The sequence below is a fragment of the Echeneis naucrates genome, chromosome 18, assembly GCF_900963305.1.
Source record: "Echeneis naucrates chromosome 18, fEcheNa1.1, whole genome shotgun sequence".
In the NCBI taxonomy this organism is placed as follows: Eukaryota; Metazoa; Chordata; class Actinopteri; order Carangiformes; family Echeneidae; genus Echeneis; species Echeneis naucrates.
Window position 1 is genome coordinate 441,088 of NC_042528.1, and position 15,715 is coordinate 456,802.

The following is a 15,715-nucleotide window of genomic DNA, read 5'->3' on the forward strand; positions in this document are numbered from 1 at the left end:
ATTTAATGGAACAGTTTTATTTTTAACTTTGTTCAAATTTAAATAGAGTTAATTATAAATGATCAACGTTTGATCAGAAATGTAACATTTTAAATCAGAAACATGAAATAAAACCTGAAATAAGAGGTAAGAAGAATAAACAGTAAAGAGTTTACTGTCAGAGACTGCAAAGTTTAATGAATTCTATTTATTTTATGGTGAATATAATTACAATATAATATATAAAAAATATAAAAAAAACTTTTTTGTTGTGATAATAAGTCAAAATAGATTTGCTGAGTTTTTAATCACACTTAAGTTGAAATGTAAAATTGTTGACTTGTGTTCAGACATCAGCTGTGTATTTGTTGTTTGCAGTTGAAATGAAGTCACAAATCAAACAGAACCACAAAATGTAGAAGTGGACTGATTTGACGGATCCGGGTGAGTCAGGCTTTATTCTGAAGGCACTTCCTGTCTGGTGCCAACTCCCAAATGTGATTCTTTGGTCAAATATTGGATTAAAGTCTGAGACGTTGAAGGTTTCAGTGACACAATGATGAGTTCACCTTGAGAGAAACCTCCTAAATGACTCAGTATCGGTCTGATTAAGAGGATGGGGATGAATTTCTGAGTGCAGCTGTAATTTGAAAAATAAAAACGATCCAATTGAGTTGAAAGTTCAAACTCCGAATGTCTCGTAGAAGTTCTTGGTGGTGAGTTGGTGAGTTTATAGCTCATCAACCTAAAACACTGAAAACAGTTACAGTAAATTTTATTTGAAACCATCACACATCTTTAAAAATGGTGAATGAACATTAAACATAGTTCTACTGATGTTTTAATTGAGTTTGTTTATTATTCTGTATGAATAAAGTTTTTCCACTAGAGGGGGCTGATTATCTTCTGAGAAAACTGATAAGACTGAAAGGGAAAATAAAACGGATTTTTAGATGACAGTCGGTCAAATGTATAAATGTTTTCTGTTGTAAAAAGAAAGAAACCAGAACTTTCTGTTATGATCATGTACGTGGTATTTTTATTTTTCACTGTGAGTCAGTGGAGCTTTATTTTAATGTCTGAAATAAACGTGCTGTGAAGTAGATTCTCATTCATGTAGAATGAAATAAAACCGTCTCTGTGGGTGAAGTTTGAGCAGGTGGAGCATATTTTACATTAAGACACAATGATTGTGGTCAGATTGAATCGGACGCTCTTATTTCTCATCATCAATCTTCCAATCACAGAACTTTGTTGTGGAATTTAACTGGGAGGTGTTTGACCTTTGACCTCCAAACACAGGCGTCGTGAAGATGGAAGCAGACAGCTGACGGAGTTTGTCTCAGAATCAGACTCGTCTTTCCGTCACAGACCAGCCGAGCGACCACATCATGGACAACAAAGACAACCTGATAGATCCCAGGTACGACGCACAACTCTGTCTCTTCGTATACGTTCACACTTTTTCACAAACTCACTGAAATCCGAAGCCTCCGGAACGTTTCCATCAAGATACCAAATGAAACTTTGTCACTTTGTTCGCTGGAACTTATTCAGGAACTTCAGCAAAAGTTTCAGCCGCTGAAGGGTCAGACTCGGTCACATTCAGGTTGGATTAAGGTTGTTTATGTCACCGAACGGTCCCCACAAACACAGTAACACAACGGACTGTTTGTGTGTGTATTGTGCAGTTAATGTTATTTATAGTTGGAGGTTTGACTGCAGCTGCTGCGTCTTCTCCTACGTTCAGATTCTTATTTAACAGCTGCTGCCTCTGTGTGTGTGTCTGTGTGTGTGTGTGTGTGTGTGTGTGTGTGTGTGTAACACATGGTGAGGACATATGAACTTTTCACACACTCACATTTTAGAAACTTGACAAAAACAATTGAAACATGAAGGATAAATTATAAAAAAGTTGTTTCTTATTTCTAATTGCGTCATTTTTCCTTTTGTGGACATTTTTGTGCTTATGCTTTTAGATTTTATGAAATTAAATGTTAGCAGCTGTGACGTCCTTGTGGGTTCAGTCTGAGTTGGGAAATAAAACTGCTCTCGTTGATCTCAGGATTGATTGAAAAATGAGCTTCAGCAGGATGGATCATGATAAAAGTGACAGCTGACTGGCTGAATGTGTTTGTGTATGGAAATCAGTTTTACAGCTCCAGCTTATAAACTGCGTCAGCTCTGTTTATCATTATGCAAATTTCCTGGTTTCAATGAGTCTCTCGTGTGTGTGTGTTTGTGAGTCCTTTGATGGTATGAATATGTGCGTTCCTTCATCCCAGATAACATCTATCCAAACTTCACTGACGGCTCTTTCTATGCTTTCATGTCTTGGATCAGTTTTAGTTTGTCTTCATGTGGTTGATCTTCAGCTCTGCGGAAATTAAACTGATGCTTTTGTTTTTCTTGTGAGGGGAAAACAAAAGTTTCCTCATTATCTCAAAATGGTTCCATAGAAGACATTTTAATCATTTTAACCACTTTTGAGAAAGCTTGGTTGTTTGCTTGATGAAAACTTTGATCATAAAAGACGTTTGATTCCATAAAACCTTCAGTCTGATTTAGCACCAAAAATACGTCTATTTAAAATTAAGATAATGACATTTCAGATAATTTTATTTCATTTTAGTAACATTTGCTTTATAAAATGTTTAAGAATTGTGTCGCTCCACCTGCTGAAATCATTATTGATGATTTACATGAAAGCTGCTAGAAGCTTTTTTAGCTATAATAAAAAGAACAAAACTTAAACTATAAAATTGTTCTGAAATATAGAAGCGTAATGATCAGAAGTATAAAATGCACCAATATTATTGTGTAGTTTAGCTAATAACAGGATAACAGGATTAATATAATTCATGTTCCAGTCGTTCTCCTCAGAATTGACTGAGTCACTGTGTGTACATGTTAGTGTGTGTCTTTGTGTTGCCCTCCGGCTGCACAAAAATCATTCACGTCCTTTCCTCAAAGATATCATCTATATAAACATTCTTTATACATTCACATCATCGCCGTTGTGATTTGCATCCTGTCAGATTATGTTGATTAATTTGAACTTGATTTATTTGATGTCACCATTTTGAAGACTTCATTTAGTAATTTGTACGTTGGCCATCTTGGTTTTTCTCAACAATCTGTCACTCACACAGTAGCCACGCCCCCTAGCCCCTCCCCCTTCACTCTGAATGGGGCATGATTTTAAAAATGAACATCATGTTGCATTTTAGACTGAAACCATAAACTCAGGAAAACGTTTACTGAGGAGGAGGAGGGACGTTTTCCCATAGACTTCAATATGAGGAAGGAGGAGGGATGTTTTCCCATAGACTTCAGTATCAGGCAGGAGGAGGGACGTTTTCCCATAGACTTCTGTATGAGGCAGGAGGAAGGACATTTTCCCATAGACTTCAGTATGAGGGACGTTTTCCCATAGACTTCAGTATGAGGGACGTTTTCCCATAGACTTCAGTATAAGGCAGGAGGAAGGACATTTTCCCATAGACTTCAGTATGAGGGACGTTTTCCCATAGACTTCAGTATGAGGGACGTTTTCCCATAGACTTCAGTATAAGGCAGGAGGAAGGACATTTTCCCATAGACTTCAGTATGAGAGACGTTTTCCCATAGACTTCAGTATGAGGGACGTTTTCCCATAGACTTCTGTATGAGGGACGTTTTCCCATAGACTTCAGTATAAGGCAGGAGGAAGGACATTTTCCAATAGACTTCAATATGAGGGACGTTTTCCCATAGACTTCAGTATGAGGGACGTTTTCCCATAGACTTCAGTATGAGGGACGTTTTCCCATAGACTTCTGTATGAGGGACGTTTTCCCATAGACTTCAGTATGAGGGACATTTTCCCATAGACTTCAGTATGAGGGACGTTTTCCCATAGACTTCAGTATGAGGGACGTTTTCCCATAGACTTCAGTATGAAGGACGTTTTCCCATAGACTTCTGTATGAGGGACGTTTTCCCATAGACTTCTGTATGAGGGACGTTTTCCCATAGACTTCTGTATGAGGGACGTTTTCCCATAGACTTCAGTATGAAGGACGTTTTCCCATAGACTTCTGTATGAGGGACGTTTTCCCATAGACTTCAGTATGAGGGACGTTTTCCCATAGACTTCAGTATGAAGGACGTTTTCCCATAGACTTCTGTATGAGGGACGTTTTCCCATAGACTTCAGTATGAGGGACGTTTTCCCATAGACTTCAGTATGAGGGACGTTTTCCCATAGACTTCAGTGACCGCTCTGTTCTGATTGGCTCCCCCAGCCTGGCAGCGGCCCTGATGAAGCTCGATCCGGAGGACGGCGAGCAGATCTTGGAGTATTTTCAAACTCACGCTCTGCTGAGCAGAGAAAAAGCCCGTAAGAGCCGCCGAAGGTTGCTGGTTCGAATCCTCGAAGCGACGTGCTGACTGTGTTTGCTTTCAGTCCTGCAGACGTCCGTCAGAGAGCAGAAGAAGCTGCTGGTGGAGAACGCCAAACTGAAGAAAGACATCGAGGAGCTGAGAGTCGAACTGCAGGAGAAACAGAGACGGCGGGCGGGTCTGAAAAACTTTAAAGGTCTGCGGTCAGATCAGGAAATCCGTTTTCTTCTTTCCATTTCACGTCAACATGCAGATTAAATTAAATCAGCTGACTTTTCTGTTTCAGCCAAAGCTTTGTTCTCTCCGACCCGGAGCCCCGCCCACACGCCACCTGTCAATCAACCCGCCTCCGCTGCTCCAACAGACCTTCCTCCTCCCTCCTCTTCATCACATGATCAGAGAGAGAGACAGAGCAGGAGGAGGAGAGGCGAGAGGAAAGGTGAGAGGAAGGAAGGAGGGAAGGAAGGAGATGAAGAAGGGAATAAGGATTTACTCCTTTCCTGCCTCTCTTGCAGCTCGCCCCGCCTCTGACGCTCTCTCCTTGGGGGCAGAGCCTCGGGTGGACGTGTCCCGCCTTGACCTGAGGGTCGGGCGGATCCTGAGCGTCCGCCGCCACCCGCTGGCTGAGACGATGTCCATCCAGGAAGTGGACGTCGGAGAAAACGCCCCCCGGATGGTCGTCAGCAAGCTGGGACAGAGAACGCCGCTGGAGGAGGTAACTCCGCCCTTCGCTCCCTAAATGTTCTGTCTTCCTGTCTTTACTCCAGCTCCCTCCTCTCTTCGTCCTCGCTGCAGCTTCAGGGCAGTTTGGCCGTTCTGCTTTGTAACGTAAAGGCCTGTAAGATGAGGGGCGTGGTCTCCCAGGCCCGCCTCCTGTGTTGCTCCGCCTCTGACGATACCACTGAAATCCTGGCTGCGCCCGTGGGCTCTACGCCCGGAGACAGAGTGACCTTCCTCAACTACCCGGGTAACCATAGTTACACCCCCAAACCTCTCATGAGCTGGTAAACGTGATGGCGGCCTAAAGTGAAACTGTCGTGTTCAGGTGACCCCGACAGGGAGCTGCAGGCCAAGCAGAAGGTCTGGGACCTCCTCCAGCCCGACCTGCAGGTGGACTTCAGGGGCGTGGCCAACTACAAAGGCTGTGGGTTCGAGGTGAAGGGGAAGGGGCTGTGCAGGGCCCCCTCCCTCACCAACTGCACCATCAGGTAGATGGAGCGCCCCCCGACACTCAGAGGTCAAGATGCAAAGAAGACTAAGTACTTTTATTGTGAAAGGCCAGCCAACCGTAATAACTATCTTAGCTAGCTTAGCAAACGGTGCAAAAAAAAGTGTCTATAATTAAAAACATTTGGAACCAACAATTATTGTTTTCTTTGAGTTTTCCTGCTCTCATAAAGCCAAAAGAGTCGGATTCAGACTGGACTCCAACTCAGATCAGAGTCCGGACTCAGACCGGAGCCGGACTCAGATCACAGTCCGGACTCAGACCGGAGCCGGATTCAGATCAGAGTCCGGATTCAGACCGGAGCCGGACTCAGACCGGAGCCAGACTCAGACCAGAGCCGGACTCAGATCAGAGTCCAGATTCAGACCGGAGCCGGATTCAGACTGGAGCCGGACTCAGACCGGAGCCGGACTCAGATCAGAGTCCGGACTCAGACCGGAGCCGGACTCAGATCAGAGTCCGGATTCAGACCGGAGCCGGACTAAGACTGGAGCCGGACTCAGATCACAGTCCGGACTCAGACCGGAGCCGGATTCAGACCGGAGCCGGACTCAGACCGGAGCCAGACTCAGACCGGAGCCAGACTCAGACCGGAGCCGGACTCAGATCAGAGTCCAGATTCAGACCGGAGCCGGACTCAGACCGGAGCCAGACTCAGACCGGAGCCAGACTCAGACCGGAGCCGGACTCAGATCAGAGTCCAGATTCAGACCGGAGCCGGACTCAGACCGGAGCCAGACTCACACCGGAGCCGGACTCAGATCAGAGTCCGGATTCAGACCGGAGCCGGATTCAGACCGGAGCCGGACTCAGACTGGAGCCGGACTCAGATCAGAGTCCGGACTCAGACCAGAGCCGGATTCAGATCAGAGTCCGGATTCAGACCGGAGCCGGACTCAGACCGGAGCCAGACTCAGACCAGAGCCGGACTCAGATCAGAGTCCGGATTCAGACCGGAGCCGGACTCAGACCGGAGCCGGACTCAGACTGGAGCCGGACTCAGATCAGAGTCCGGACTCAGACCGGAGCCGGATTCAGACTGGACTCCGACTCAGATCAGAGTCCGGAATCTCATAGCTCTGTGATGGTTCCTGGCTGAGAGGCGGAGCAGTCTGTCTCTCAGCGGCCGTCCCCTAATCAGTGGCCAATCACAGCTGTTGTCCAAGAATGAGACTCCGCCCACTACCTCACTGGCCAGAGCTCCCAGCCAATCAGTGGCCTTCATCAGGTAGCTGGATGGGTGAAGTCCCGCCTTCTTCAGGTGGTCAGAATGTGTGATGACGAGGAAGGCGTGATCACGCCAACCTGGACCGAAGATGGTCTGAACAACAAGACACACAATCAACACAAAACGATGTGTGTGCCCACTGTGTGTGTGTGTGTGTGTGTGTCAGTGTTTACCTCCATACACTCCTCCAGATGTGTGTTTTCATGCAGCTGGTCGGCCCTCACAACGAGCACAACAACATGCACGCCTTCAGGGCAGAGTGCACCGAGGGTCGACGGGCGGGGCAGCAGAGGGGGCGTGTCAATCACTCTCAGCGTGAGGTCAGACTCCACCCCTTGGCGTCTGAAATGTCCCGGGAAGTTTCGACTGAGGACTTGGTAATCTGTCGTCATGGAAACACCAGCAATGGAGGTACCGGTCCGGAATTCATGTCCACCTGTCGAGTTTGATCATTTCAGACTTCAGAATCTAAAGTTACCAAAAAAATTCAAAATGATGGAAATCTGAAGAACTACCGACCAATCAGAGCATTCCCCACAGAGCTCCTCCCACTCTGCCTGTTGCCTAGCAGCAGCACATTCAGGGTCAACACGTCTCGCTCATTGTTGTCATGATGACGAGAAAACATCCTGAAGATGTTGACCAGGTTGTTGTCATGGTGACCGTCCATCTGCAGATAAAAGGAAATTGAGTTTTATAGTTTTTTCCAAACAGAATCTCTTCAACTTTAATCAATCTGACTGAAGCCGCAGAAACTCGTCTTTCCCAGAAAGCCTTTCAGGACGCAGGAAAGACATTCAACAGAAATCTGATGGAACAAGAAATAATTCAGATCAGAGTGAAAACGTAACACTCACCTGTTCTGGACAGCAGAGACACTTTGTGTGTCTGTGTGTTCGCTGGTTAAATAATAACGTGTCCTTCCTGTTTGTCCATCTCACTGCAGTTTTATAACGTCGTAAAAAGGACAAACATCCGACACATTAAACAGGAAGTACATCATCACCCAGCGCCAACACACAGTATTTTATTATCACCGCCGTGCTGACAGAATGAGATGACCTCCCAGTTATACATACATATTAGGTAGATAATCATCTTCATCATCATCATCTTCATCATCATCATCTTCATCATCATCACCATCATCATCATCATCATCATCATCATCATCACCATCATCATCCTCATCTTCATCATCATCATCATCATCATCATCATCATCTTCATCATCATCATCTTCATCATCATCATCTTCTTCATCACCATCATCTTCATCATCTTCATCATCATCATCCTCATCTTCATCATCATCATCATCATCATCATCTTCATCATCACCATCATCATCATCACCATCATCATCCTCATCTTCATCATCATCATCTTCTTCATCACCATCATCATCCTCATCTTCATCATCATCACCACCATCTTCATCATCATCATCTTCATCATCATCATCATCATCATCATCATCTTCATCTTCTTCATCACCATCATCTTCATCATCACCATCATCTTCATCATCATCATCTTCATCATCATCATCTTCATCATCTTCATCTTCTTCATCACCATCATCTTCATCATCACCATCATCATCCTCATCTTCATCATCATCACCATCATCTTCATCATCATCATCTTCATCATCATCATCATCTTCATCATCATCATCTTCATCATCCTCATCTTCATCATCATCACCACCATCTTCATCACCACCATCTTCATCACCACCATCTTCATCATCATCATCTTCATCATCATCATCTTCATCTTTGTCTTCTTCACTCTGTCAAAGCTGCTGCAGAAAAAAACAGCCAGCAGGCTGCAAACACACACATTTGTCCTTCTATGTTAATGAGGATCGCACAACATGAACACAAAATGTCAACTCACATTTTATTGTAACAGGGAAGCTGGGAAACACGAACATGGAAAAATCTGTGTGTGTGTGTGTGTGTGTGTGTGTGTTATCTTTATGACAACCAGACTGAGGACAGAGATGCCCGACAGCCATCAACCACAAAAGGAAACACACACACACACACACACACACACACACACACACACATATCACACACACACACACACACACACACACACACATATCACACACACACACACACACACACACACTGCCTCCATAAGCTCACAATCAATTCTAGGAAGGTTTCTGGAAAATTCCTACATCTGGTCTTCACATCGACACGAGTTTGTCCTCAAAGATGTCCACAACAACACGTCTCAATCACTCTGCCTGTGAACACTGCATGGCTTCATGGAGTTGATGTCTATGGGAAAATGTCCCTTCTTCAACTCTTCAATACAACATGATGTTCATTTTTGAAATGATGCTTAGAGGGAAACAGAGCAGGAAGGAGGGGAGGGGTTAGGGGGCGGGGCTACAGTGGACGGAGCAGGTCGGATCCACCTTCTCCTCCAAACATGGCTTCTTCTCTTCACCATACCAACACTGACAGCTGTTGTTTATTATTTCAGTGATTGAGTTTAACAAACTTCTGCCATTAAACCTTTCAATGCCCAGATGGAGACAGAAGCCACCTCTGAGCCATCTGACAGATATTTCACAGAGTGAGGTCATAAATAAGGTTTGTTAATCTGCTGCTGGGAAACGTCCTGTTTGGTTTTCAGACTCTCTCTGTTGTAAAGTGTGAGCTGGACATCAGATGTAGATCTAAAAGCTGTTAAAGGAGGAAACTGAACCTGAAACACCTTCTCTCATCACAAATTGGCCTAAAGGTGCGTTCAAGAACACCGGATTGTTATTTTAGACCAAGTTTCAACTCACTTTAAGTCTGTCGGCCATCTTGATTTTTGAAACCAGTGGACCTGGAAAATTGGCGGAACAGATGAAAAACACATGAAGCAGTTATTGAGAGATTGAACCATTTTTGTTTCCTTTACAGTTGATTAAACTTTGTTCCAGTTCAGATTCAGATGTTTTACACAACAACATCAATCTGCTGCTGAAGTCTTCAATAAAAGTGCAAAGATCTGAACATTTTCATTACATTTAAACTTAAATAAAGTTTTTAGAGAAAGAAAACCCGATGCTGGAAATCACACATCTGTTTAATTGTCAACGTTTGATGATCGTGTCACGTTACAGACTTAAAGTCGTGGAAACCAACTCAAGTTGGCAGAGCAACAAACAACAAACAAGCAATGACGACGAAGGTCATCCAAAATATACAACAACAACTTCTAGAAAAATAACTCTCACAACAAAAACAGTGCAATCAGTCAGGAAGTCTGGAAGGAAGTTTCACACTTTGGGCAGCAATTTGCTAACATGAGCCACAAGTTTCTGTTCTATTATCATTTTGTTCCTTCTGCAGCTGGATTTTCAAAATAACAGCATGAGCTGAATGTGAAAGCAGCCGGTCGGGTTTGAATTTGAATCAGTTTCCTGTTGAGTGTAAAAGAGGCCAAACTGGATCTTAAACCAGACCGGAACCTCCAGGCCGATCTGAGTGTGAATGCAGCCTGACAGGAAGCTAGTTAGCATGGGGATAATGGGGCAGTTTCTGTCTGCCTCTCGGTCAGATGGAGCTCCTTCCCTTCCTTTCCTCCGTCCTCAGCTTCTCTGACACACGTGAAGTCTCGTTTTAGCCACAGAAGACGATGAGGACGATGAAGATGATGCAAACTTGGACTTTGCCACAGCGAGAAGAGAAGGTGCTGAGGCCGACGGGGGCTGCCCCGGCTCCCGCAGCGCCCCGCAGCTCAGTGCGGGCCCGCAGGGGCAGCGCTGGAACAGCTCCAGGCCGTGGTTCCCCTTCCTGCGGTGTCGGGTGCAGACCTGTCCCTCCCTCAGGACGGGCTTACAGATGCGAGTCCAGAAGTGACGGGCGCAGCACAAACTGTCCGAACAGTCCGACGAGCGGAGACACGGATCACCGACCTGACCTGGACACAAACACGGAACCGGTTAACACCAGGGGACAAAAGTGACACACAACAAAACACAACAATGTGAGAGCTCACCTTTCCCAGCCGTCCCTTTGACGTCCACCCGTCCTCTTCTCCTCCAGCCTTTCTTTGTGGACAGAGGACTCATGTCTCCATCTGAGTGCGGGACGCTGTGAGACACAAACGTGTCGACATCGGGGACACAAATATCTGAGGAGGAGAACAGAGTGTTTTATTGGGACTTCTCAGCTGAGAAACCTGGAGGAGCGGCGGGAAGGCTCATCTTACTGTTGCTGCAGGTGTTGCCCGGGCAACACATGCCGTTCCTATGGCAACGCCTCTTCTTCCTGCGGCAGGTCTGGCAGCGGGAGTGGGAGGGGCCTTTGGAGGGGGCGTGGCAGTAGCTGCCCTCGCTGCACTCCAGGTCACTCATGCACTGATAGAGCTGAAAGAGAGAGGAGACCGGCCAATCAAATCCCTCCATTCTGCATCCTCTGTGATGTAGCCAACATTAAAATGTCTGTCACGTGCTCACCGTCAGGTCCAGACTCCGCTCCCACGCGCTCCGGTTCTCCGGGAGCGCGTGCCCGTCCCCGAGGATCACGGTCCTGATGGAGTTGAGTCGGACTCGCGCCTCCGCGCCGCGACCACACGCCAACAGCACGAGCCCGAGACTCGCCATCAGCGCGAGCTGACGGGTCATAACTTCAGCTGTGGAGTCAAAGTTTTTCATCATCACCATCATCATCATCATCATCATCATCATCATCATCACCATCATCATCATCATCACCATCAGAAAGCTCACAGCGCTGAAAATCTCACCTGATGATCCAGAAATCTGATCAGAACAGTGAATCCGGGCTCTGCTGATTCGGGACAGGTGAGTCCTGCAGAGTCCTCCTCGGCTTTATAGGCTCATTCCTGCTGCCGCGCGCCCCCTGGCCCGCCCACCGCCCCCCCCCGCATCACACCCCGATACCCCCCCCCACCACCACCTGTATCGATGGCTACAGTTCAGAGGGGGCGGGGCGATCAGGTCTCACCTGCAGACAGAAAAACAACATCCGAAGATTTCATGTCCACCAAGAAATGAAAAAGTAGAATTATAGATTTGTCTTGTTTCTGTCTGCTTCTTCCTCGTCAGTCGATCCAACACAGATCTTAAAACTCAAACTAAATCAGTGTTCGGTGTTTTTTTACCACCGAAGGACGAAGCTGCTGCTCAGAAACCAGAACAGCTAAAAACACTAAAAACCGAAGAAGCAAAGAAAAGCTCCTCTCTGTGTTAGTCATCGGGTTCATCCTCTGGAGATCAGGACCTTTCTTCCTTTTTACATATCGCTCTGCGCTGACCTTTGTCAGAAACGTTTGACCTTTACACACCCTGTGTGTTTGTGTGTTTAAACTGTCGGTACAATCTGACAATCAGGGATGACAGATAAGATGAGCACACACAAAACCACACAAACACACATTTACCTTCAGATACGTTGTGTCATGCCGTCAGTGTGTGTCTGTGTGTGATATCACTTCATCTGAAGGGAAAGCTGACGATTTTCTGTGAAACTCTCAGCTGAGGACGAACTTTGTGACAAAAAGACGAAGAAAGAAAATTGAACAAAGATGCAAAATGATTTTATTTCTATAAAGAGACAAAACAGAAAAACAGAAAAACCTCCAGATGAGTTCAAAACCATCAAATACTCCGATCCTCAGTTATATTTATATATTATCTTTATTATTATCATCATATTATGTCATATTTATATTTATCTGTAAATGTGAAATAAAAACAGAGCTGAACTCTGAATGTTTGTGTCAGTGGAGGGAACAGTTGGATGCTGATATTTCTGAGGGTCAGTGAACGCAACACACACACACACAGACACACAACACAACAGACAATCTGCGTTCCTGTGAGGAAAGTGAAACTGTGTGTGTGATAACGCCGCCATCTGGAGGTTTCTTCTGTAACTGCAGACACAGATCAGATTTCTAAAAGTCCCTTTTTGACTCCTGCTGGTGTTTTTATGAGTTGTTGGGTGATAATGAAGGCAGCCGGTCACTGAATGAGGGGTGTTGTGTGTCTGTGACACAGCACCGCCTGTGAACACAAACAGAAGTTGGCTGCAGCTTCCTGCGGCCCCGCCCGCCTTCAGACTTGTTCCTGCTCCTGTTCACACATTCCTGTCGGCCGGCGAAGACACACAAAGGGAAGCTGAAGCTGTTGTGTTGATTTGTGCGTCTCGTCATGTTGTTGTCCAGACTCCTCTGCAGGTCTCCGCACAAAAGAATCCTGAAAGTGAGTTTAACAGAACTTGTGAATCATCTCAGATGAAAAGTGAGAAGTTCAGTCGACGTGAGGAAATCCTTTGGACTGAAGAGAAACTGAACATGTTCAGACAGGACGGAACGAAGCAGCGTTGAGTTTTTCAGACTGTCTCTGTGTGTTTTCAGTCTCAGTCCGGGGCAGTCTGGTCCGTCTGTGTGGGCTCCGGGTTCAGCAGTCGACCTCCGACCCCAGCCCGAGGTAGACCTGTCTGGACTAACAGGGGACACGTGAGACGTTCAGGGTGTGGTTGTCTTCACACTGAATTCTCTCTCTCTCTCCCTCAGATGTGTCTCTCAGTTACAGCTTCGGTCGCCCGGTCCTCTCGGTGCGTCTCCCTGCGGGTCAACGCTGTCGTTTCACCCTGACGCCCATGTTGACCACGGTGGGCGACCTGATGAGAGACATCGCAGCCAAAGACGCCGAAGTCCACAACGTGTCGCTGCTCAATGAAGGTAACACACCGACCGCAGAACTCCGACTGGATGTCGAAGAGACGACAAACTTAACGGAGCTCTGCGTTCTTCCCTCAGACGGACAGAGAATCTCCTCGTGCACTTTTATGGAAACTGTTTTAAATAAAGATTTCCAGCTCGTCATCAATGATGTCACACACAATGTTGGTGCACTGAGCCAAGGTAAGGCCTGTGTGTGTCTCTGTGTGTGTCTCTGTGTGTGTCTCTGTCTCTCTCTGTCTCTGTCTGTGTCTCTCTCTCTCTCTGTCTTTGTCTCTCTCTCTGTGTCTGTCTGTGTCTCTCTCTCTCTCTGTGTGTCTCTGTCTCTCTTTCTGTCTCTCTGTGTGTTTGTCTGTCTGTCTCTCTCTCTCTCTGTCTTTGTCTGTCTGTGTCTGTCTGTGTCTCTGTGTCTGTCTGTGTCTCTCTCTCTCTCTCTCTCTGTCTCTGTGTCTGTCTGTCTCTCTCTCTCTCTCTCTGTTTTTCTGTGTCTCTTTGTTTGTCTGTCTCTCTCTCTCTCTGTGTTTTTCTGTCTCTCTCTGTGTCTGTGTCTCTCTCTCTCTGTGTTTGTCTGTCTCTCTCTCTCTCTCTCTCTCTGTGTCTGTCTGTGTCTCTCTGTTTGTCTGTGTCTCTCTCTGTCTCTGTGTCTCTCTCTCTCTCTGTCTCTGTGTCTGTCTCTCTCTCTGTTTTTCTGTGTCTCTCTCTGTGTCTGTCTGTGTCTCTCTCTGTGTTTGTTTGTCTGTCTCTCTCTCTCTCTCTCTCTCTCTGTGTCTGTCTGTGTCTCTCTGTTTGTCTGTGTCTCTCTCTCTCTCTGTGTCTCTCTCTGTGTCTGTCTGTGTCTCTCTCTCTCTCTGTGTCTCTCTCTGTGTCTGTCTGTGTCTCTCTCTCTCTCTCTCTGTGTTTGTCTGTCTCTCTCTCTCTGTTTTTCTGTGTCTCTCTCTGTGTCTGTCTGTCTCTCTCTCTCTCTCTGTGTTTTTCTGTGTCTCTCTGTTTGTCTGTGTCTCTCTGTTTGTCTGTGTCTCTTTCTCTCTCTCTGTGTTTGTTTGTCTGTCTCTCTCTCTCTCTCTCTGTGTTTGTCTGTCTGTCTCTCTCTCTCTCTCTCTCTGTCTGTCTGTGTCTCTCTCTCTCTGTGTTTTTCTGTCTCTCTCTCTCTCTCTGTTTTTCTGTGTCTCTCTCTGTGTCTGTCTGTCTCTCTCTCTCTCTCTGTTTTTCTGTGTCTCTCTGTGTTTTTCTGTGTCTCTCTCTCTCTCTCTGTGTTTTTCTGTGTCTCTCTCTCTCTCTGTGTTTTTCTGTGTCTCTCTCTGTGTCTCTCTGTTTGTCTGTGTCTCTCTCTCTCTCTCTCTGTGTGTTTGTCTGTCTCTCTCTCTCTCTCTCTCTGTGTGTTTGTCTGTCTCTCTCTGTGTTTGTCTGTCTCTCTCTCTGTGTTTTTCTGTGTCTCTCTCTCTCTCTCTCTCTCTGTGTTTGTCTGTCTCTCTCTGTGTTTGGCTGTCTCTCTCTCTCTCTCTCTCTCTGTCTGTCCACGTCTGAAGTTGTCCCTCCTGCTCAGACTCGTCCCACGAACACGTTCTGTGTCTGGACGACATGAAGTACGTGGTCCACCTGCTGCACTCGGCTCTCAGCCTTCCTCAGCAGCAGCACCTCCGACACTCGGAGCTGCTGACCCGACAGGAGCAGCTCCGGCAGCAGCTGCTGCCGCTGGAGACGGTAACACATCCTCCATGTTTGATAGTGACGTCTGGAGTCACGTCTCTACGTCGGACGCTGCTATTGGCTGAAACATCCTTCCAAATGTGTTCAGGTGAAAGTGAAGCTGGCGAAGGAGGCGGAGTCTAAAGCGTCGCTGCTGGGCTGGGTCGGCCTGGCCTACCTGTCTCTGCAGGGCGGATTCTTGGGATATCTCACCTGGTAACAAACACACATTCCTCCTGCAGCGTGACTCGGGCCGCCTGTAACAGTTCGCTGTCTGCAGGTACGTGTTCGCCTGGGACGTCATGGAGCCGATCACCTTCTTCATCTCCTGCACCAGCAGCATGATCTTCTTCGGCTACTACATCCTCACCAGACAGGTGAGTCAAAGCGTCACAGCTGATTGGTCACCTCCAAGTTCGTCCACACAAACAAACACGTGTGTGTCTTCAGGACTTCATCACCCCCAAAGTGAAGGAGCGACA

At 46.4% G+C, this 15,715-nt stretch overlaps 4 protein-coding genes across 4 annotated transcripts in view; 2 read left to right on the forward strand and 2 right to left on the reverse strand.

The window, feature by feature from the left end:
• Positions 1–1,270: 1,270 nt before the first annotated feature.
• Positions 1,271–5,705, forward strand: aimp1b (aminoacyl tRNA synthetase complex interacting multifunctional protein 1b). The gene is made up of 7 exons (XM_029526084.1): positions 1,271–1,402; positions 4,266–4,360; positions 4,427–4,558; positions 4,649–4,801; positions 4,878–5,077; positions 5,158–5,329; positions 5,408–5,705. Exons 1-7 carry the CDS (start codon positions 1,371–1,373, stop codon positions 5,572–5,574), a joined length of 951 nt encoding a protein of 316 aa, XP_029381944.1. The 5' UTR covers positions 1,271–1,370; the 3' UTR covers positions 5,575–5,705.
• Positions 5,706–6,641: 936 nt separating this feature from the next.
• LOC115059236 (GTPase IMAP family member GIMD1-like) lies at positions 6,642–9,654 on the reverse strand. Its single transcript, XM_029526888.1, has 4 exons — positions 9,637–9,654; positions 7,338–7,488; positions 6,992–7,254; positions 6,642–6,911 (listed from the first exon to the last, which is right to left on the reverse strand). The coding sequence occupies exons 1-4, from the start codon at positions 9,652–9,654 to the stop codon at positions 6,642–6,644; spliced, it is 702 nt and encodes a 233-aa protein (XP_029382748.1).
• Positions 9,655–10,425: 771 nt separating this feature from the next.
• LOC115059237 (dickkopf-related protein 2-like) lies at positions 10,426–11,456 on the reverse strand. Its single transcript, XM_029526889.1, has 4 exons — positions 11,296–11,456; positions 11,049–11,205; positions 10,836–10,970; positions 10,426–10,757 (listed from the first exon to the last, which is right to left on the reverse strand). The coding sequence occupies exons 1-4, from the start codon at positions 11,440–11,442 to the stop codon at positions 10,426–10,428; spliced, it is 771 nt and encodes a 256-aa protein (XP_029382749.1). The 5' UTR covers positions 11,443–11,456.
• A 1,352-nt stretch (positions 11,457–12,808) lies between these two features.
• LOC115058649 (calcium uniporter protein, mitochondrial-like) overlaps positions 12,809–15,715 on the forward strand; it is a 3,332-nt gene continuing 425 nt past the window's right edge. The window contains exons 1-8 of the mRNA XM_029526083.1: positions 12,809–13,065; positions 13,221–13,293; positions 13,380–13,547; positions 13,626–13,730; positions 15,091–15,248; positions 15,343–15,449; positions 15,514–15,610; positions 15,684–15,715. The exon at positions 15,684–15,715 is cut by the window's right edge and continues 85 nt beyond it. Of these exons, the coding sequence (XP_029381943.1) occupies positions 13,015–13,065; positions 13,221–13,293; positions 13,380–13,547; positions 13,626–13,730; positions 15,091–15,248; positions 15,343–15,449; positions 15,514–15,610; positions 15,684–15,715 (791 nt within the window). The 5' untranslated portion in view covers positions 12,809–13,014. The remainder of the gene's footprint in view (positions 13,066–13,220; positions 13,294–13,379; positions 13,548–13,625; positions 13,731–15,090; positions 15,249–15,342; positions 15,450–15,513; positions 15,611–15,683) is intronic.